Genomic DNA, 21,811 nt, shown 5'->3' with positions numbered 1-21,811 from the left:
AACAGATTTGACTGCTTGAGCTCCATGTGGGTGTATAAAGCCCAAGCAGACTTCTGCAAGATTTCAGTTAATGCTGGATGCTAATATAATGTTATATTAAAAGAAGATAATAAAAAAAACCTCCAAATTCTGCTTTTGAAGTGTAAAGGATCTGGTCTTTACCATGTTATAAAACAATTTTAATCTAACCACACAGCCCACCATGTAATTTATTAAGCTAGGTTGAAAAATGTATTTAAAAAAATGAGGTAGGCACAAAAACCTCGTGTGACAAATCTTGCAATGTAAAATGGTGTACTTTTTTACATACAATTTTTTAATGAGCCTCATATGCAAACTTCACTTTGCATGTCATTATTTATTTTTGTCTGCCTGATCTTAAAGGGAGATGTAGCATTTCTGTAAAAATAACAGTATACTATATTTTAAACCAATGTAAATGGATTGTGACCAATAAGGTCAATGGGCTAGTTTTCTCAGAATTTGTAAATTCTTCAAACCCTCTATTAAAATGCTTATAACTGCTAAGAGTTTAAACACCAAATACCCTTAATATGCATTTATACACACAGTTGAATTTGACTTAGGACTACACCACAAGCTAACATTCAAAGTTTTTCTTATTTCACCTAATAAGGATATAGCCAATCAGTGCCAAGGAAAGAAATGGTGCTCATGGATTGGCTGGTTTGCAGATGCTAGCCAATAGCATGTAAAGTAGCACAGTGCCACAGTGCCTTGGTCTTTCAGTTTTCCAAGCAGCATTGTCTTTTGACTATTAGATATGCCCTACAAAAACATCTGCAAATGGGGAGGAGTCCAACATATAGAAATTTATTCGCGTTCCTCTCATGAAAACTATAACCAGCATTTATGTATTTACGCTCATTGGAGTTATGTAGAAGACGAGTAACTCAAATAAAAAGCAAAATGTAAGGGTTGATGCAGCCTATTTAAAGTTTGGGATTAAATCCTATTCTCAAAAATACTCCAAAAAATAGGTTGTAGGTGGAAATAGATAATTTGTTTCAATCCTCACATCCAACATGATGCCTTGAAAGATATGTCATTTATTTCTTGCAAAAATGTAGACAAAATAATCAACAATTATTATGCTCTAAAAATCACCAAGCTGCATCTTTTCAAAATGTAATGATTGCATATTTTCATTCTGGTAAATTCTTACTGCTTAAAGAAAAAACTAAATTGACATAACTTATAATTCACAGGAATGCAACAGTAATGTCCACACCACCAACTAAAAGCCTTAAACATAATTAATATTGTTCTCTAAATTTTAAAAATTATCTGGAAGGAGAGTCGGATGCACACGATTACCTGTCAGTTATAGCAAATACTAGATGAAAATCAGTTTGTTTTATATTAGTTGATATTAAAATGTATTTCATGACCGGAAATATTTAAATGTGAGCAAACAAAAAACTAAAACTGAAGAGATCTATAAGATGGTAAGAACATTATTATGTAGGGATGATCTGTATTTCAGCATTTAGAGTACGATTTGTGATTACAGTAAACTACTCCACGTTTAACAGGGTGTGTATTTTGTCCTATTTGGGGCCTTGTCACCAGTCAGCCACACACTGTAGCTTGCTGACAGCGCTGAGGGAAGGTTTTTGGAGACAGATGGACACAATTTACCCGATAGCAGTATGCATAATCATTTTACCATGATACATAAAGTGGCACTGACATGACAATCACTCACGCTATCCCACCACCCATCCCAGTCACTGAACCTTCACATCAGAATTGAGAAGAGAGCTTGCCAGGTTCAGCGGTAGGCAATGAAAATGATTTATGTTGCGGTAGTGTTTGTCAAGGCGACTCGGGAGAGCTGTGTGGTTGTGTACAACAACAAGATTCCCACCCATTTCCTTTGTGAAGGTGGGAACTTTAGCGCTTATTTTTCCTTCCTGCCAAAACTCAAATCCCCTCTGTCGCCTTGGTAATGAGACCTGGCACTGACACCTACCAGCCCTATCAAAAACGTACACAAGTGCAGTGACAACATTTGCAAATGCTCACAGTAGCATGAATGCAAAAAACCCAGATATAAATATGCTATCTTTTATAGGGCATCATCTCATAATCAGGGTTTTCTTCACATTTTTCATATATCATACTTTCAAGGTCAAGTGTTACACGCTAAACCTGCAACAAGAAGACCAGAAAAGATGGTCAGATGGATGAATAGACTGTTCGGTTGAGTTGCCATTCCTCCATCCTGTCTGGTTTCTCCAATTTGCAATTTCCATGATTAAAGTCTAACCCTTGCAATTTCTGCCATAAATTCATAGTGATCCTTTATCTTTTTTTACTTTTAAAAATAGTTAAAAAGGATAAAAAATACTGTAAGTTTTTCTTGGCATCAAAAATGTGTTGGAGACATGATTGTACAACAAACTTTTTCCCATTCTGGCAACAATTGGCGTAGAATCCAGGAAATAATCCAACAAGTGCAACGTGACAGCCCACAAATACGGTCATGGCATCTAACCAGCCAAAACATGGTATCATGGAGTCACAACGTTAACATCATGCACATTTTTTGTTCTTAAAAAAGCTCATAAATACAGAAAGTAGTAGGTTTTAAAAAATGACTGAGGGATAAAACAGAAAGAAAAAAATCTTTTTTCTTTTCTAGTTTCTTGTCAGATACAGACATCAGGTCCCACCGCTACAGTTGTATGGCAGCTGTTGAGTGACTCTCTTCCAACTCATTACTAAAGCTCCACCTGTGACTTCCACCTGGATACACCATCAGCTCCAATTTCCAGTATACCCTCCCCACCTGGAGTGTGAAACACCCACCAGGCTTCCCCTTGAGGCAAATACATTGCGCCCCTTTCGCATCCACCCAAACAAAAACATGTTGCTTTCAGGAGCGGCCAGCTCAGCTGCAACTGTCGCTCTTATTTTTTTTATTGGGTTTCTGTTTTAGATTGCCCATGTAAAAAATAAACAAAAATTGGCTCCTCACAGGTGAATATTGATGTTTTCCTTTGCGGTTCTTGTCAGGGTAGCACAGCTTTTCCAAATGGGAAGGGTGGTCTGTGATCGTTTTGTCTGAGGAGTGATGAGTGCCAAAATGTCAGTGTGAACTCTGCAGTCTAATAAAAAAAGTGAGGAAATGACTCTCTCTCTTCTCTCTACATCAAAACAGCAATTTTCTTGGGCTCGTTCCGCCTGCCTTATGAAGAGATCCGGGACATTGTGTTGGAGGTAGACGAGGAAAGACTGAGTGAATCACTCATCCAGGTAAGACGGATGCTCACTGTGGTGTGTTAGCTTTTTTTCACACAATCTCTGACTCTCTGTCTCTCACAGACATATTCTTTTTTTTTAAATGTCTGTGCAAATAAAAAATGTGCTTGTATGAGAAGATCATTTTTGAATTTCAGTGTCTGGTGAGCTGCTTTGCGACCCTATTTTTAACCTGCTTTGGGTTGTTTTCTGGCTTCATTCAGTCTTTTCAATCTCTGGTGGACTGCAGAGACCCCCTTCCCTCCTCCATTCATCCTCTCATAATGGATGATGAAGGACGAGACTTGGCAAAGTCTCCTCAACTCCACCCTCCTCTTTTGCTTTTGTCTTTAAACTGTGATTGATGAGCTTCCTAAAGGCTACTTGTTTTTGTTCTCATTTTATTTAAGAATATTTTTCCAGCCTTCGAGGACCTTAATTGAAAATGGGGTGGGGTCATCTGAGGTGAAGATGCATCACTGGGTAGCATTAAGCCTCAGTGTTTCTTCCACTGTCCTTGTGACTGAAACAGTCATGCTGTATTTGTTTGTGTTTTATTTCATCAGTTGGGGGTGTATACTTCATGGGCAAGTTGCAAATAGGAGATTTGATTTTATTAAAATCCTGGCAGTGATGTATTGTGTTATGTGCATGTTTTGTGTATTACAGTTTTATTATTATTATGTTTTTTACAAATAGGAGTTCAGATCAAGTTTCAAGTTTCAAGTTGACCTGTTAGTGAGAATTGTTTAAATCCTAAATGTTTTCTATGGCTGTTCCCACAAATACCTTTACAATTTTTCATCTTTTTTCCCCACCGATTATTTTTAGCTGTGGATAAGAACGCAGTAAAGACAGTAGACTATGGAAAAATACTTGTATTTTCAAACTACTTCATTCACCCACCTATAAGTTCATTCATTTAGGCCATGGGTGGTAAATGGAAAGTGGCCCGTATTTATCCAGTCCAGAGGACCCCAAAGTTTCATGACTATTAAATACATTTTAGCCATGTCATTTCAACCACAACAATTACCAATTATTTAGTAAACTTTATGCAGTGCTGATAAGGTTCCATCTGCACATTTTACATTTTATTTCACTGTAACTTCGCCGACACCCCAAAAATGGCACTTATTTATTGTCTCCTGCGATGATGAAATGGAATTTTCTCCCTTGTTTTTACTTTGTTCCTTTCTGTGTTTTTTACTTCATTCCTTGCTTTTCCCTTCCTTTCTTTGCTTCATTCCTTACCTTTTCTTCACTCCTTATTTAGATCTTTTCTTCGTTGCTAACTTTGTTCCTTATTCCAGTCCTTCCTTACTTTTATTTCTTTGTTTTTTCTTCATTCCTGTTTTTGTTCTTTTCTTAGTTGCTTCCTTATTTCATTCATTCATTTCCTCATTCTATTCTTTGTTCCTAGCTTTGTTCTTTTCTTTGCTACCTTATTAGTTCCTGCTACATTCCTTTCATCCATCATAAACCTTTGTATTTATTATGTAAAATGGATCAGAAAAGCTCCAAAACCCCCTTTTTTTTTAGGAAAGAAAAAGTCTATGGGGGGGGTGTTTGACATGGCAAATGTGCACGAATCTTGAACACACCAGTATAAGTTATTTTGTCAGGGATCCAAAAAGGTACATTTCAGTATATACGTAGGTAATTAGCCTAAAAGCAGAGTGGTGCGTTATGAGCACCAGATAAATAGCCCACTCCATCACGTTCACACCATCAAACAGCTGCCATTACACTGACCTGATCAGACTACTGAAAGCATTCAACACCACTCACTCTGGAGTCTTTCTATTATAGAAGCTATCCTGTTATGTTTCCAAATTATATAATAGTGAGAAAAATATTAACGCCATACAATGTTATTTTTAATTTTAAGTGAAAAAATTTCCAATTCATTAAAAATCATTGTTCACATGTAAAACATTTTATTTAGCAAACCTTTACGTACAGCTGAAATTATAATTTAAATAAATACAGTTGAGAAAAATAAAATATTTTATATTTTAAGATTAAAAAAATGGTTTATTTTATTTAAATTTACAAAGAAACACACAAGATAAGATGCAGAGAATAGAAGGTGACCAGCTATTAAAAAAGATTTGTTTGAATTATTCTACCAGCTGAATATATAAAGATTAGCCTACCCAGCACACAACCTAATGAGTCCCTGAACTTTATCTTTACCAGCATGTTGTGCATTAAAGAGAAGCTGCAATGGCAGATCTTAAGTCATTGTAAAATAGTAGTTTACCCCAAATCCTACATGTAGAAAGAAACAAGTAAATGGCCCCGGTATTTCTGGTGTCTAACTATTGTCACACAAAAAACTGTTTCCACATTCAAACCACTAGTCATGCACTTTGGAAGACTTTCCATTGTTGCCTTCACATCCCCCATTTCCCTCTTTAATAAATGTGAATCAGGGCAGCGAAGCCTCTAACAAAGCAGAAGGCTCGATGGGACTTATGAGAGCAAGTGATTGAGTCAGCAAAAGAATGTGGAAAAAACCTAATGTCACAAAGTCCAGAGGGACATGGGAGGCCCGCACGAGTTCGCTAATCAGTGCAGAAGGACCAGGCATGAGGAAAATATCTGCCTTTTTATATGTATGGCAACTATACCATCTCAAGAATTTTGTTTATATTACTTTTTTTCCAATCCATAGCCATATGTGCTCTTTTAGCTCCTAAAAGTCCTTCATTGTTCTCTCATAATGGTTAGTATTGTAATTAGACTTTGATGCTGTATGTATTTTCAGACATCGGTGTCAGCCTTCATCATCTTTATTATTCTGTTATTCAGCTGCTCTTGTGTCAAATTTTTATGTTGGATAGTTTGTATTTTTCATAAAATACATTCTAAGTACATTTTTGGCATGTTTATGAAGACACAACATGTTTCATTATCTTTTCAATTGTCAAATTTGCAATATCCTAACCATCAAAATTATGGACTTGTTTTAATTGAACCTAACTCCTTCAGTTTATGTCTTTCAATACCAAAGGAGGGATCAATGGACTTCATTCCCTTACTGATAATCTTTGTCCAGTGTAGTACTTTGAATCCCCTTTTTTCTTGTCAACCCTAATTAGGAGTAATCGGTCTTGTCAGGTCTCTTCTTCCACATCAAGCGACATTTAAGGGCTTGTATCAGTGTGGATAACCACATGTTCTATTCAGGTTCATGCGGCTTTTTTTCAAAAGGTATTTTGTCTTTATTCTGGGGTTGATATACAAATCTGATACTGACTCTGAGACACAGAACCTTCCTAGACGGTGTGATGGCTGGCTCCGTGTATGTGTTTGAGTCTGTAGGAACACATGTAAATTACTTTAAATCGAGTCAAAAATATATTCCATTCATAACTTCATAGTGAAATTCAAAGGCACAGCATGAATTATGTGATATTTTTGAATGCATTTATGTGCTTTACCTGAAGGTTGAAATCTGTGGCAACATAGAGCAGTGTAATGTAATTTTTGGCAGGAGAAAGCAGCAAAGCTAACAGGAGTAATTTATATTTACATAGAAATATCACTAATTGTATATATAGATTTTCAGAGAAGAATTAGCTGATTATAAATGTGAATCACGCTGAAATGAGCTCGCGAATTAGGCAGGGAAGTTGCCAATGAAATGCAGCTACAGCCATAGTTAAAACTATAGAGAGGCTCAGAAGGGGAGCAAAGAGACCCCCTGCTGGGTGACACAGTCCTGAGTGTGGGCTCCATCTGCACAGTGCTCATCTACACTCATTACGCTGATTAATCACTCCACACCACCCACTTTCAGCCGCACGCCAATCACCATTTATCCACATAGACAGATGCACACACACACACACACACAGGAGTGTGAATGCTTGTCTTGGCAAATATTTAAAGGAACTAAATTCACAATCTTGCTAATATTAGAGGGAGTGGGTGATTGTGTGTACTTAAAATTACAAGTAAAAATCTAGTTTGAAAAACGTATAACGTGCAATAAAGTAAGCTTCTGATGGTAAAGCACCGATTGTTTATTAGTTTGCATCATATTAAGCGCTATACAGAAGAAGCCTAAATTAAACTGACAGTAGGTCCCCTAAAGGTCAAATCTACACTTTCTTCTGTTTTTTTTCCCCTCCATAATTTGTTTCACACCAAGTGGTCTACAACGAAAAAACCTTCAACAGACAAGGCGCTGGGATGACATATTGTCGCGGTTGGCTTGGTCAGATGGCGCAGTGGGCACTTTGGAATTTATTTTTGCATAATTTTTTTTTTATTCTTGCTATTTAGGTACTCCTTTGCGAAAGTGTACTACCCTTTAGTTTTGTCATATTTTGTTGTATTGCAATAACTAAGGTTAATATGTTTATTTGGGATTACATGTAATAAACAAAACAGTGCCTGACCGTGCAATGATACATGACTTTTAACTGTTTTTCTCAAATAAAAATTAAAAACCTCTGCACATACTAGGTCCAGCTACTTTAATACCCCTAAATAAAATCCCAGACAAACAAAGCCATATACTCCTACATGGACTCCAGCTATTCTGTGAAGACCTCAGAACTTTTATTAGAGAACATTAGTTAACAAACAAACAGCTTCATAGAGGTCAAGAAACACAGCAGACTGTTGTTTTTTTTAATCAGAGAATCAGCCAAGAGGTTTGTGGTAACTCTGCAGGAGCTGCAGAGATAGATTCACAGCATGATTGGGAGAATCTGCTGACAAGACAACTATCAGTTCTGGTCTCTTTGATAAAGTGGCAAAACGAGGCATTCTTGAGAGCCAGGAAAATCTTTGTGTGGTTTACGTCAAACCATAAAAGAGAAATGGCAAAGATGTAAAAAAAAATGCTGTTCTAACCAAATTCAAACTTTTATAGCCTACATCCAAAAAGCTATTTATGGGGGAAAAGATCTAACACTTTGCATTACTTTGAATGCACCATCTCCACCCGAGAATCCACCATCTTTGAGCAGCAACAGAGATGCTGGTCAGATTTGATGGTCAGAAAAACTGAGCTAAACCTGGTTCTACAAAATCATTGGCTCTAGTCAGTTAAAACATTTGCATGCTGCACCACATTTATATTTGTAAATAAATTTAGAAAGCCATATGTAATGTTCCTTTATCACAATTATGTTCAGCTTAGTGTTGGCTTCTCAAAATAAGTGGAATACATAGAGTTTGCATTTGTAATGTGACACAATGTGAAAACGTTCATGGAGCATGAATGCTTTTGTTGTTTTTTTGTATGGCTTGTATTTGTTATCAGGTGAACATTTGCGTTCACTGCTATAGTTTATCTAATGTATTGGGTAATTTTTTATTTTATAATGATAGAAAATATAATTCTAGTTTTCTCACTGTTAATTATAATAGTATAGATGCAAATTAATGAGTAACAGGCACATTAATAAAATTGACTTCAGTTAGTCCCCTGCTTCAGCCCAAATACCCCTCAGGGGTTCAGAACGCTGCCAAGACAGTTTTGAAAACATTAGCAAAAATGTACACTAAGATGTCAAAGATCAGAGTGGTAGGAAGGCAAAAGCGGAGCCCGGTCTTTGGTGTCGGGGTTGAACTACTTTAGAAGAGCACGGTTTGATGTTTTCCACTTTCTTTCACTGGCTCTTTTATGCAGACATATTTCCTGCCAATGTTGGGCCTTTGATGGTCGATTCAAGATGATTAGAGCAAAGATCAGTTCTGGTTCAAACTATTCATCCGTGATTAATTTTTGCTCTGTACTGTAAAATTTTGTTTTTAAAATTTTGACTGGGTATGTTGAACAAATAATAGCTCAGTCAACTTTGGTTTGAAAGCTAAGCTTCTTTTTTCCCTGCATATGATCCAGAGCTGGGTTGTATACTGGATATATTACATTCCACAAAGCTCAATCAGAATCAGAAGAATTTTGATTTATTGTTGTCTCAATGGTTATCAATGAGGGATGTTTAAAAAAAAAAGCTGACAGTATTATCATTATTTTATTTTGTTTTATTTTCTCCACAGCATCTATAAATATCAGTTAGTTAATAAATATGCTTAAATCCGGTTACTGTGTGCAGCTCAGTGATATAAATCAAACTTATGGCATGTTGAAAAAGCCCATTTCAAAAGGGAAAGTTTTTCAAGAGCAGTATTTGTGTTTGTGGTGCTATGAATGCTGCATTTGCATTTACCACCCCAGAGTTACCTAAAAAAAGAAATGATAAATGGTTTATCATCATTTTTATCTTTATCACAAAAGTACCATGAAATGTTGTGATAAAAGTCTATACCGCCCACCTCTACTTGAATTCATGGGCATTCCTCTGGTATCAGTACGTCAGTTTTAACTGTTCCTCCACCACTTGAGCAAAATAAGCCACTAAAATTCACAACAGTTAAAATTTTGACAGACCAGCAGGGATTTGATGAATGGAAAGCATGGATAGAAAGGAAGGATGGAGGATCCAGGAGGTGTTCATGATGCGTCTGAAACTCTGTAACTCAATCTTATCATGTTCCTTCTTCATGGCATGTCTAATGTAATGATTTGTCAGCAGAACGTGGCAGAGTGTTGGCCTTGAAGTATCTCTACGATGCTTCACCCTGGCAGAGTGGATAGATAGAAGTTGATTGGCTCTCCTTATTCTGCATTAGGGCCCATCAACACCTCGGATGATGTACACATCCCTGAATGCTTGCAGGCAGTCTTGGCTCTTACCATTCATCCATGCTCCATATATTCCTTGCAGTTCCACGTTGTTGTTTTTTTTTTTCATCATGCATACAGACAGTGATACGCTACATGCAAATGCTTTCAGGAATCAGTTACCGCTTTTTCTCTCAGTCCCTGTAGTCATTTGTCATGCAAACAATCAATATGTGTTTGTTCCTTGAACATGTGAACAACACATTTGCATCTAATCTACCTCTATCCTTCACATTCTTTGTCTCTGTTTCTCATTTGCCTGCAGTATTTATTCATGGTGCTGATGGACAGAGGTCCCTTGTATATGCCAGGTCAGCTTCATCAAATTCTCACTGTATAACAATGAGATAAAGAAGACAATGGAAGACAACAGCATGCATTGCATCTGTGAAAGCACTTAGAACCTCAGAAAAGTCAGAAGTCTTTTTTTTAATAGCTGACACTTTCACAAAGCTTTTTTTTAGTTTTTTTGGTATGCTTCAGAACAACCAATGGAAATGCCCTGTGGTCCTTGTTCATGTGAGAAAAAGAGGCAAGCTTGTTTGTTCTGGGCTTCAGGACCTTGGTAGCATTGTGTAGTTTTGCATTACAAGACAGCTTGCCACAAGTATTTTTTAGTGGCATCCTGACTGTGTGGATCAGCCTCCCTCTTCTATTGTTTAAATCACAACAGTTATATGCAGATGACTTTGCTGTTATTGATTTAAGCTGGCTCCCCCTTTGGTGTTTGAATTTCTCCAGGAGTCCCTCACAGCCTGTTTGCCCCAGGGTGACGCCTTTACTGGCATAATGATGGTAGTTGGTCCCATGTTCTTACAGTCCTTGCCAGTTAAACACTCTGAGGCCAAACAGTGACTAGATTAATAAGAAGCACTTGTAAATATGTTATGTTTATTCTGTGATCAGCTTATACAAATGCACTGAGTTGCCTTTGTTAGCTCACTCTTAAGGCTAAGGAAATCGGCAACACTAAGATGACAGTAAAAGATTTGTTCCTTATTTACAAGATTATCAGCTTTGCACTGGCATATCCTTTGAGATCCTAGAGTTGGACCTCTAAATTTTGTTTAACTAGTAATCTCAATAACTGAATCTCCTGCATTGATATATACTCACTGGCTGCTTTATTTGTTAAATCTTCATAGTACAATAATGTGATTGAAACTAATCAACATCTTCTGAAATGTTGATCTGTCTATTATTTTGACTGAAATTGTAAAAAAAAGTCCAGTCAAAACTCTATTTTAATTGGTCAAATTTTTAAAATGATAAAAATGACATATTCAGTTGAATATATTCAACAAGCTTAACAAAAAAGCCACATTATGCCATCGCACATCAAGCAGATGAATATCTGTACTGTTTTCTCCTCAGTGGCAGAAACCACTAACCTTGGTCCCTATAACTGCATATACACAATTAAATTAAACCATTTAACTTAAATTATGAAAGATTGACCTACTATTTCTTGAATACGCAGTCTCAAACCTTCTTCCTGGTTTGTTTGGATTTAATTTGCTCACTCACTTGAGTGCAATCAAATGTCTCAAGATTCTGATGTTTTTCTGGAGGCTGAATCCAGGCCCTGCTGCTACACTGGACACTGGAATTTCAAGCGCCACTTCAGCCAAAGTTTTTGAAATCAGGGTACATTTGTTCAACTGAAGTGATCAGAAGTCAGCAAGAGTCTCTGAACAAGCAGTTTTTGGTCCCTCCAGCACTTACTTCTGCAGGAAGAAATACTGCAGCAGTGGTTCAGCTGAACCAGACACGGTGCAAAACCTCCTGTTCATTACTCTTCAATATGTTGACGGCTCTCATACAGTGAGATGCAGTCATTTGAGGTCAGAGATGACGGGATGAAGGATTTTTTTTATTTTATTTTTTTGTATTATTTATTTACCCCAGCGAAGTACTCTGTCCATAAAGTTGTAAATGTGTGCACCAGTTGATCAAGTGTGTGAATTTGACATATTTATCCATCACCATTTAAAAAACTGGTCAAACATGGAAAACAATCAGTTATTGTGGCCATTAGAATGAACTTTTTTGGTGAACATTTTTGTGCTTCCTTGCCATTTTATCCAGAACAGAATCTCCGAGTTGATCATTATTTAAGGTTTTACAAAACCTTAGATGTTCAGATCTTCTGTACTGGGTATTAATTTATTATATACTTGTTCTTAAATTTGTGCATTGGTTTATTCACTCCTTTCATACAAAAATATAATTTTTAAAACCTCAATATGTCATATTAAGGTATTTGTGTACTATAAATATCTTTTAAACTTGAGTCTTCAGAGTAAAACAAAAGTTGGTTTCCCAGTATGAATCTTAAAACACAGTTGGTTATCTGTGACAATTGTTGCAGGATACTTTTTAAAAAGATGTTCAGCTGTCTTGACAGTTATTTTTGCATCACTCATAATGTTACTTCTCTGAGAACGCCTGTGTCTGAAGGCATTCTTCGAGAGATTTTTACTTACAGTAGAAAGGATTAAGTGGTATTGGGTTTTAGGCGTCCAGATTAATGGTTTGCAAATATACTCCCAAAGCTCTCTGAGCTTCTTCTTTCTCCTGCAGCATTTTCCTATTTTCCTTGTGCAGTAGTTCTGCTGGACTGCTCTGCTTTCCCTTGTTGCTTAATTGGCACGTCTAAGAAAACTGTTCTTTGTGATTAGTATAGAAATTGTTAAGTTGTCTGCAGTACATGTTGTACTGTCTTCTAATGGTCCCTCAGGCAAATAAGCTATTTTAGGTCTAATAAGCTTTTCTAGTTTCATTAAGCAAACAAAGTCCTTGTGTCCTCATGCTTTATACATCGTTTAGTATTCACAGGGTCTCTGTGATGTCCAGTTAGATTTCATTTCTAATTTAACAATGTCACAATAAAGCTCATCACACCATTAACCTCAGTACGCTGAAGTTAATACATATTTATAAATGGTTGCATTTAGTCTTGACAACTTGGGTTCTCCCCTGAAATTAAATATGCTCAAAGTGAAGGTAGTCATGCCCGTATGTACGTCACTTCTTGGTGCCTATCTTTTCTCTGGGAGGATAGTAGATTACAAGACACAAGAACATTAATAATACAATTTAATGTAAGAAATATATGGCGGAACAAGTGGATGCCTGGTTGTCAGATAAACTGATTGCCTACACATAGTTATCATATTTACACCAGGATATGGTGTAAATATGGAATATTGGAATATTCCATACTGTAATATTGGAAATATTGTAATACTAATCATTCCAAGATTGTATAATAATAGTATGACACATAAATGTTGCTGATCATGTGATGTAGAAATAGGTAGATAAATTTTAGGTGTTTTGAACAGTGTAAATGAGGGCAAGGTAGAAAGGATGAATTCAAGTATTTTGAGGTCATCCATTCACAATATTGGCCAATAGAAACTAAAGGTGAGGAAGAGGATGGGGACGAGATTGGAAGTGGTGAGCTGGAGTGACCAGAATATATAAGACAAGAAATGAGCAAGAAAAATGCATATTTAGTGTCTGTACTATTAAAATAGTAGTAGTAGTAGTTCTAATTATTTTTAGCGGGATCGTCAAATATTAGATGTTTGTGGTCCCCAGCCCTGGCAAATATTGGTGTTTCACTATGTTGTCACTTACTATCCATTTAAATTTAGCCTACTGAAATTTTCATGCAGCTATGCTTCCAGTTATATTTAAGGGGTGCATATTATGTAAATTCAAACTTTTTTTTTACCCTTTCACGCATGCTTGCATTGGTGTAAAATACCAGTTTAATCATGTACATCAACAATCAGGCTTTTTTTGTTGTTTTTTTGCAGCGTTATAAAACAAGCGCATCTTTAAGTTAAAGGCCATGGAAGAGCCACCTTTTTTTACTGCCACTTGATTCGACTGCCTGAAATGAAAGAGTCATCACTAAATGTTTCAGCACGCCCAGTTTTTGGTGTGTGTGGTAAGCTAAATCTCGTTGGTGGATGATATGCCCCTGGGGGCTTGTTTTGCAGAATATCAGAGTGACTTCTTAATCTTTAATGTGTGCCAGTGTATTTTATATTACCCCATCTTCTTTTCAAAAGGAAAGGCTAATGAGTAACACTGCACCACTGTTATTCATTTGTAATTAGTATTGCCCTATGCTGCGTGCAAATACATATATTAAAGAAATGCAAAGTAAAAACTGTCAAGTCTCCCTTTTAATTAAATCGCGTATTTCCTCATGCGTTGATATACAATGTTGGGGTTATTGAGATGATTGCTGCGGTGGAGGCTGGGATTTGTAATGATTGTAACTGATTTTGTGTGACTGATAAAATGATACACATTTTAGAGACACATCCTGAGTTACTTTGCTCTTTATAGGTCACAAAATTCAAAACCCACATTGGTTTCAACATTTCATCAAACTTAATCTTTAGTTTTTTAATGAATTAGTTAAAAAATATTTTCCCTCTCGTTGTATTTTTTATTTTACACCTTTGTTCTGCCAGTTGCTCAGAGGTTAAAAAAGTGTACTTTTATTGTGCAATAAGAGAAAAATGGTAGTGTTTTCTTTTGGTTCTTTTGGTTTTGGTTAATTTGGTTGTGATTATCTTTTCTTTCTGTAATCACAATTAATTCCCCACCTAACCCCTCAAATCAGGATATCTTTGAATATTTTTTTCAGTTTGTGTTGAAATAAGTAAAATATACATATTTCCTTTGATATTCCATCATTTACTTGAAATTCTTAGAAATTCAGATGCATTTTAAATATGCATAGAATATCGTCAAATATTTACTTTAACTAGTTTAAAAGGGAAACTTATATGTTAATTCTTCAGATATATCTAAAGTGTTTATTGTTGTTATTCTTAAGATTCTTTGAATTATAAAACATTCTTTCAGATGAGTTTAATTGTGCATAAAGACCAATGAAAAGGACTTTTATACAGCATGTTTTCTGTGGCCATTTTATGACCTACAGGTAGGGAATGGGTGACATTGATTCTCTCCTCCATTAAGGTTTAGCCACAAAAAAGACGTTTCTGAAGAAGCTAGATTTCAACAGAGTAATATTAATGGAAATTTTAATGGAAGGAAAAGGTTTACAATCACCAGAGATAACTATAACCTTGAGGAGCTTGTGAAGTGGCTTCAAGAGCCACCATACACAGCTGTCTTTCCTAAAGTCTTCAGATTAACATCATCTGCTGGTGTTGGGCCACTGAGTTTAATCAAGCCCAAGGCTCAGCATGTCTGTCTTCCAGGAAACCTTAGAGATCTTGTTGCTTCCTCCTGCTCTTGCTCTTGCTTTGTTTAATAGTAATATTTGAGGATAAAATGGCAACTGTCACCCACTGCCGAAAGTACCAATAATTGCCATAATAAACTTGGTATCACCTCATGCAAAAAAGGGACCCAACAAAGTTGTAAAGTTATAGTTTGTAGACTTACATTTCAGTAGGGTGACATTTCTTTATCTGGTTTTTTATTGGCGATATGTGAACTTTTACATCTCTAAGAAACTGGTTTCAGTAATACTCAAACCAGAGATGTATATATCTAACGTGCTTAAAATACCTTGCAACTTTTTCATAGCAGTTGTATGAGATGTTTTAAATTGACTTATCACTTAAGACAATGTTTGAATCAGGTTTCCCGTATTGTAAGGTTGAAGCAGATTCAAGTCTTTGTAATCTCAAACGCTTATAAAAAATGGAAATTGGACTTTGTTTCATCATTTATCAGAAAAAAACGAAACAAAGACTATGTATCTAATTGTTGTTATTTTATAACACCTGATAAAAAGCCAAACCTTCACTTAGTATGTTGTCTAGCTGAATGCAAGTGTTGTAAACTTTTGACTTTGCAATCTTCTGCCTTCGGCTTCCCATGGCAACAACCTTTCCACCAGGTCTCACAGGAGTCTTCTTAGCTGGCCTTGCCTTGTTATTATTGTTTATCTCTCTTGTCAATCACCCACATCAGCGCCGCGCTCATCCATATGCATGGCTGCCATCATTACACGTGGCCTGCTCGTTGGCTGCAGGGCCTCGGTACCCATGCCAGCCTTTGTTCACATCTGTAACAGGTGATTGTGGCCGACTGGCACATTGTTGGGCATCGTTTTCACAGTGCAAAAGTGCACATGTGGGACATGGCGATAAGTGTGGGCATGTTGGATTAGAGTTTAAGCAGGAAAAACACAAGTCCCCCATGGGCTTAATTGTGGTTTGTTTTGGCACACACTACACAACACTTCTGCATCAAATGCAAATTTTACAGTGAAATGTGAAATGCATTATGCGGATTTGGTAGGGTTGGAAACATAAAGGGAAAGCAGAGGGGGTGGGGGCGTTGAATAAACAGAGTGAGGGCAAACGTAAATGCGGGTTAACGAAAGACTAGGCAAAGTCTGGTGTAATATGAAATACGCTTCAGATATTGATGGCAAGAATCAAAGATGTGTTACACGTACCTCATCAGCACCTAGCTGTTCATCTCTAGCCAGAGGGTTGAGGCTGGTTACACCCTCCGCAGGTTAAGTATTGATTAAAAAAAACACACACACACAAAATCTCATACTCGTAGGGGTGCACACAAGCAGGTTAATGCACAATACAGCTCAGTAGTTAAATTTTTATTCTGTGGACTCCACTCTGCTCCTCCTCCGGCATGCTTGGTGCTGTATTTTCATAAGTGCTTTATGGAGAAAAAAAAGGAGAGAAATATTTCTGTTTTCATTTTTCCAATCCCGTGTCTTTGTTTCTGTGGCAGATGGCACATCAATCAAAGAGACACTCTCATACAGCAAGACTCCACAAACAAATTAATTTCTATTACTGTTTTGCATGCTTGCTCTCTTCTTATTTGATTGACAGTCTCATATTCAGGCTTTGTGTTAGGATGACTGTATTACATAGAAGGAATATGCACAAATGAGGGACAATTACGCAGACGAATGCCGCCACCTTTCTCCAACTTGAAAAGTTTATTTCCAAATTAGTTTTGTAGCGGGATTTTATGCTAAATTAATATAGAATGGTAAAAAAAACAACAAAAAAAAAACAGCTCAACATACTACAGAATTGATTCTTAAAGATAAAAAGTTGAGTTTCACTTTCAATTAATATATAAAGCTTTTATCTAATATCCTTCAAGTGACTCGTTTACCCTTTCAGAGTACTTTTGGGTTTTTTTCTATTTTTTACTCATCTGCCTCCAACTGTTTCATCTGTTTTCATGTTTAAACCACATATTTTTATTTTTAGCCTCATTCTTAATCCTACTTCACACTTTCCATTTTATATGCAAGAGTTCAGGTGCACACATAATAAAAAACCTTCTCTTTTTTTTTTACATATATCCTAAAGACAAATTTAATGTCACACTAAGTATATCAGGTTTTCCTGCCCAAACACTCAAATTAATCCCTCCCCCATCTTTCTCTCAACCATGTTTTCCCCTTGCTCAGTTCTTGCGTCTTTCTCTTACGCTGAAATTCTCGTTTAGTTTAATACGATTTTAAAATCTGTCACACTCAGTTTGTTGCTTGTCAGTCTGTCACTGCAGCTTTGCTCACAGTGACATGGTGCTTTGCTGGGGTGTAATTTCTGTAGACTTTGCAACATGTATGACTGATGTTCATTGTTTACCGTACTTACCTCTGAGACAAGATTTGCCTTTTTTTTGTTTCTCAAGACTTCACTGTTTTAGCTCAGTTGCAGTAAACATCAGCTTGTGTGCATGTTGTACTTAAAATGGTGGATATGTTTGTTGTGGACTTTGTATTTTAACTGCAATAGCTACCGTTGTATTAGTTAGCCTTTTTCTGCCTTTTTAGTAGTGGATAGTCACTTGTTTTAGCATTTTGAACATTGCAGCATTTCATAATGATGCTTTGAGTGTTTCCAGTTACTTCTAACATAATAAACATTTGCTGGATACACCAGAATGCATGACTAAATCAATGGTGACAGTGTTTTTGCTCCTTTTGTTTGGAAGCATGTTGCAGCTAACAACATCTGTCTTCATGACACTGATAGTTTATGATATAGGATTTATCATGCAAATCCAATTGTACTCGTCCCATTTTTTTGTAAAATACAGTTGAAACTATGACACATTGTTCATAGTCTGAATGTTATAAATATCTCCCTTCAAAATATAGAAATTATCTCAACATATACCAGGGTATATTTAGCTGTAGCTTTTAAATAAATAAATGCAGAATAAATAGTTTTGATCATCTTCTTAAAATGTCATTATCCATGCTGAATTTTGACTTCATTACAGAACTCTTTACACCATAATTTCTCACATTTATCCTGATCAGTTAAAGAGAAAAACAAATTCATTACAGCAAAATGAAGAAATAAAAAGCTGATGGCTAGAATTTTTTCACTCCCAGATTAATACTTCGTTGAAGCAGTGTCAATTCAGTGTCAATGTTCGATCTGTGTGAGATTACATATGCCACAGATTATAAAGAATCGGATTAACCTGAAATTAAATTTTGTAAGATATTACTGACATGCTACTAATTTTCATCCATAAAACAAAGAACAAGGTTTACAAATACAAAGGATGCAATGGTGGGTACATTTCCTCTAAACCGCTAACAGTGAAGCTAATTTTGTGTTCAGCTTTATAGCATTTTTACCAGCTTTAAAAATGTTTAGCGCACTTAGCTTCCACTAAATATTTTTTTCTGGATGATGGCCACTATAACACTAGGTGTGTCATTGACACCTGGTGGATATTGACATGATTGAACATAGTGCTGTAGCTCTATATTCCGTTTCTGCAAAACACAATGCTAGCGTAGCGTTAGTGGCACTGATGTTTTTGTTTAGTGCTTTAGGATTAGAGGAACTAACTTCTTAGTTAGATGTGGAAAGAATCAAAAGGATTTTTGTCAAACAGGTAAATTACAATGAGGGATTTGATAGCTTTCATGTAATATGTTGTATGAACCATGGCACTGTAAAAGCAGTTACCAATTATTTAGGATAACGTAGATAAAAAGGGATCTAATAAAAATGTTTTGGAAATTTATGAAAAGGAAAAAAATAAAACAGCCAAAGACACTGATACCAAAACAGAAGGAACTGCAGGTATTTCCATGACTTATGCTGCATGTGACAGCAATATCCATTATTATTTTTTTGTCTGAATTAGGGTTGCCAATGCAGAGATAACAATGCACATCACCAAAGCAATGTGATAGCCACAGTAAAACATAGTTGTTTTTTTAAAAATAGGCCTGAGGCTCTTATAATTTATTTTTTTTTAAATAGCGTTTTAGATGGGCTGCACAGTGGCGCAGTTGGTAGCACTGTTGCCTTGTAGCAAGAAGGTCCTGGGTTCGATTCCCAGCCGGGGTCTTTCTGCATGGAGTTTGCATGTTCTCCCTGTGCATGCGTGGGTTCTCTCCAGGTACTCCGGCTTCCTCCCACAGTCCAAAAACATGACTTTCAGGTTAATTGGTCTCTCTAAATTCTCCCTAGGTGTGAGTGTGTGTGTGCATGGTTGTTTGTCCTGTGTGTCTTTGTGTTGCCCTGCGACAGACTGGCGACCTGTCCAGGGTGAACCCCGCCTCTCGCCCGTAACGTAGCTGGAGATAGGCACCGGCACCCCTCCCGACCCCGTTAGGGACAAAGGGTGAACAGAAAATGGATGCATGGATGGATAGCTTTTTAGGTGTTTTGTTCGAGAAGAATGTTTGTCTACAAGGACAAACTTTGCAACTTTCAGTAACGTCTTTTAGTTACCGAAAAGAAGTAGAAATCTCATTAAAAATGTTTTGTTCTTTTAGGGTTTTAGTTGTCAATGTGTGGTTTAAAAAGTTCGGGTTAGACAGTGTTCAAAACTCTTGTCAGCTGCTCATTATTTTGTCATTTATTCAAACTGAATCGTTCACTCATTTTGCCCATGAGCCACATGGGAATCCCGCTGTGGTGTCACGGCAGGGAGATGGCAGTCGCTGGTTGTTCTCCGCCACAAAGCATGGGCAGAATACCACATGTTTATCTGTCTCCTGAAACGAAGTAGAAAATCAATTAAAAGTAGAAAAACACATCTGTCAAGCATGTGGCAGATGCGACTCTTCGTCTGTCTTTGTTGCAGATCTCTAATAAGCCTTTCAAATGAACACAATTTACTTAGACCATGTATTAGACATTAACTGACAAAAATATCAATATTGGAAATTCAAATTTGGTACACATTTTTGCATTTCTAAATGTTTAAAGTTTCTTTCAAATTTTTTATGTTGATATTGAAAATGCAGCACGGAATTTCAGTCTGTGTTGCAGCTCAGTAGTAATACGTGTTTGCTATTTTCACATTACTCAGTCCTGTAAACAGTTTTCTAAAGTGTTCGGCTTATGCGTGCCCAGCTCCATCCTGCATTAACTTGGCATGGCTCTGCAGATGCTTTGAAACTGAACTCGAATCACAGGAAGCTGGTTGACAGCAGCAGAGATCAAAGTATGAAAGTAAAAGCCCTACAGATACTGTCATCCTCGACAAATGTTTACTCAACCATATCCTGTTTCTCATTACTTTTATACTCTTTTTCCCTCTCAGCTACATCCCTTCCACAAGTAAAGGACTTTCACAGTTTTGGCTTCAATAGTGCCAAAGCTAACATTCACCACATTTTAAATACGGACTCGTAGCTGCAGCTGACTGTGGGGGGGGGAACCATCGATGTTAAGCACAGTCTGAGTCCTTGAAATGACCCGTTGTAATTAAATTAATAGGAATTGACTGATCATTTTTGCAAAATGATATTTAAATCTTTTTCGGAATTGGAATAACGATCACAAACAATCTGACTTTTGTTTGTGATGGGGTTATTCTGCAAATTAAAAATTTGACAGATAGGCAAGTATTGCACGTTCTCTGACATCAATGCAAAGGAGTCTTACATATACTATAGGATTGCTATTTTCTAAGGTAGAGATGAACTGATTCTGGGGCTCACAGAAATTCATATTTTAGATGTTTTATATATTTTTTAATGTATGAAAAGGATTTAAACAGGAGTTTTGTAGGTGAAAAGGTTGATGTAAAAATCTTTTGAGTCTCAATGTGGGTAGAGGGAGGTTTTAAGATGGATTTCCACTGAAGAATGGCGTTCTACTTATTTCTTTCATCATAGCTTTCTGCTTTAACAAAAAGGAGCAACTTTTTCAGTTAAAATTGTATTTTAGGGTTTGAAACTATATTTTGAGTGATATAACCAACCACACACTCTTGAATTTTTGAGACATTTTAAGTTAAACGAGGCAGCTCCTGCTTGTATATATTTGTAATATTTGTCAGTGTTCCCTAACCTGAAAGTAATTTTAGTTCAGCTTCAGACTATAGAACCTGCTATATAACTAGAAGTAATGGCTGAAGAACACCAGGTTTCTCTGTCTCCTGTCCTTCATTCTTGTTTTAAAAGCCAGAAAAAATTAACATGTTCATCATTGAAATCTCGTAAAAGTTTTAGTTTCACTGCTCTGTGGAATTTTTTAGTGAATTTATAGAGGTTATAAAGTATAATCGCTGTGACAGAAGCCAGTTATAGATATTGTTATATGTTTAATGCTGAAAATCATGGATTTTTATCTGGAGAAGTTGGCTGCTCTGCCTGGGCAGTGTTTATAGCCAAGATAAAATAAAGGTTTAAAGGAAAAGTGCTTAGGTTTTGTAATCATTACTTTAGTGAAGTAGTATGAATGTTTATATTGTATCTAGGACATCTTTTACTTGTATCAACAATATTTTAATACTCACTTTATGTTAGTCTCACATACTCTTTTGTTTATCTCTGCTTGTTCCTCTTCAGGCTTG

At 36.4% G+C, this 21,811-nt stretch overlaps 1 protein-coding gene across 4 annotated transcripts in view; it reads left to right on the top strand.

Moving 5' to 3' along the window:
* The window catches only part of diaph2 (diaphanous-related formin 2), a 460,396-nt gene that overhangs the window by 252,401 nt on the left and 186,184 nt on the right, over positions 1 to 21,811 (top strand). For all 4 annotated transcript variants that reach the window (XM_028008256.1, XM_028008257.1, XM_028008255.1 and 1 more), the window contains one exon: positions 3,188 to 3,282. In XM_028008256.1, coding sequence (XP_027864057.1) covers positions 3,188 to 3,282 — 95 coding nt within the window. The remainder of the gene's footprint in view (positions 1 to 3,187; positions 3,283 to 21,811) is intronic.

Source organism: Xiphophorus couchianus, chromosome 23 (genome assembly GCF_001444195.1).
Source record: "Xiphophorus couchianus chromosome 23, X_couchianus-1.0, whole genome shotgun sequence".
Classification (NCBI taxonomy): Eukaryota; Metazoa; Chordata; class Actinopteri; order Cyprinodontiformes; family Poeciliidae; genus Xiphophorus; species Xiphophorus couchianus.
This window is presented reverse-complemented; position numbering and strand designations above follow the sequence as displayed.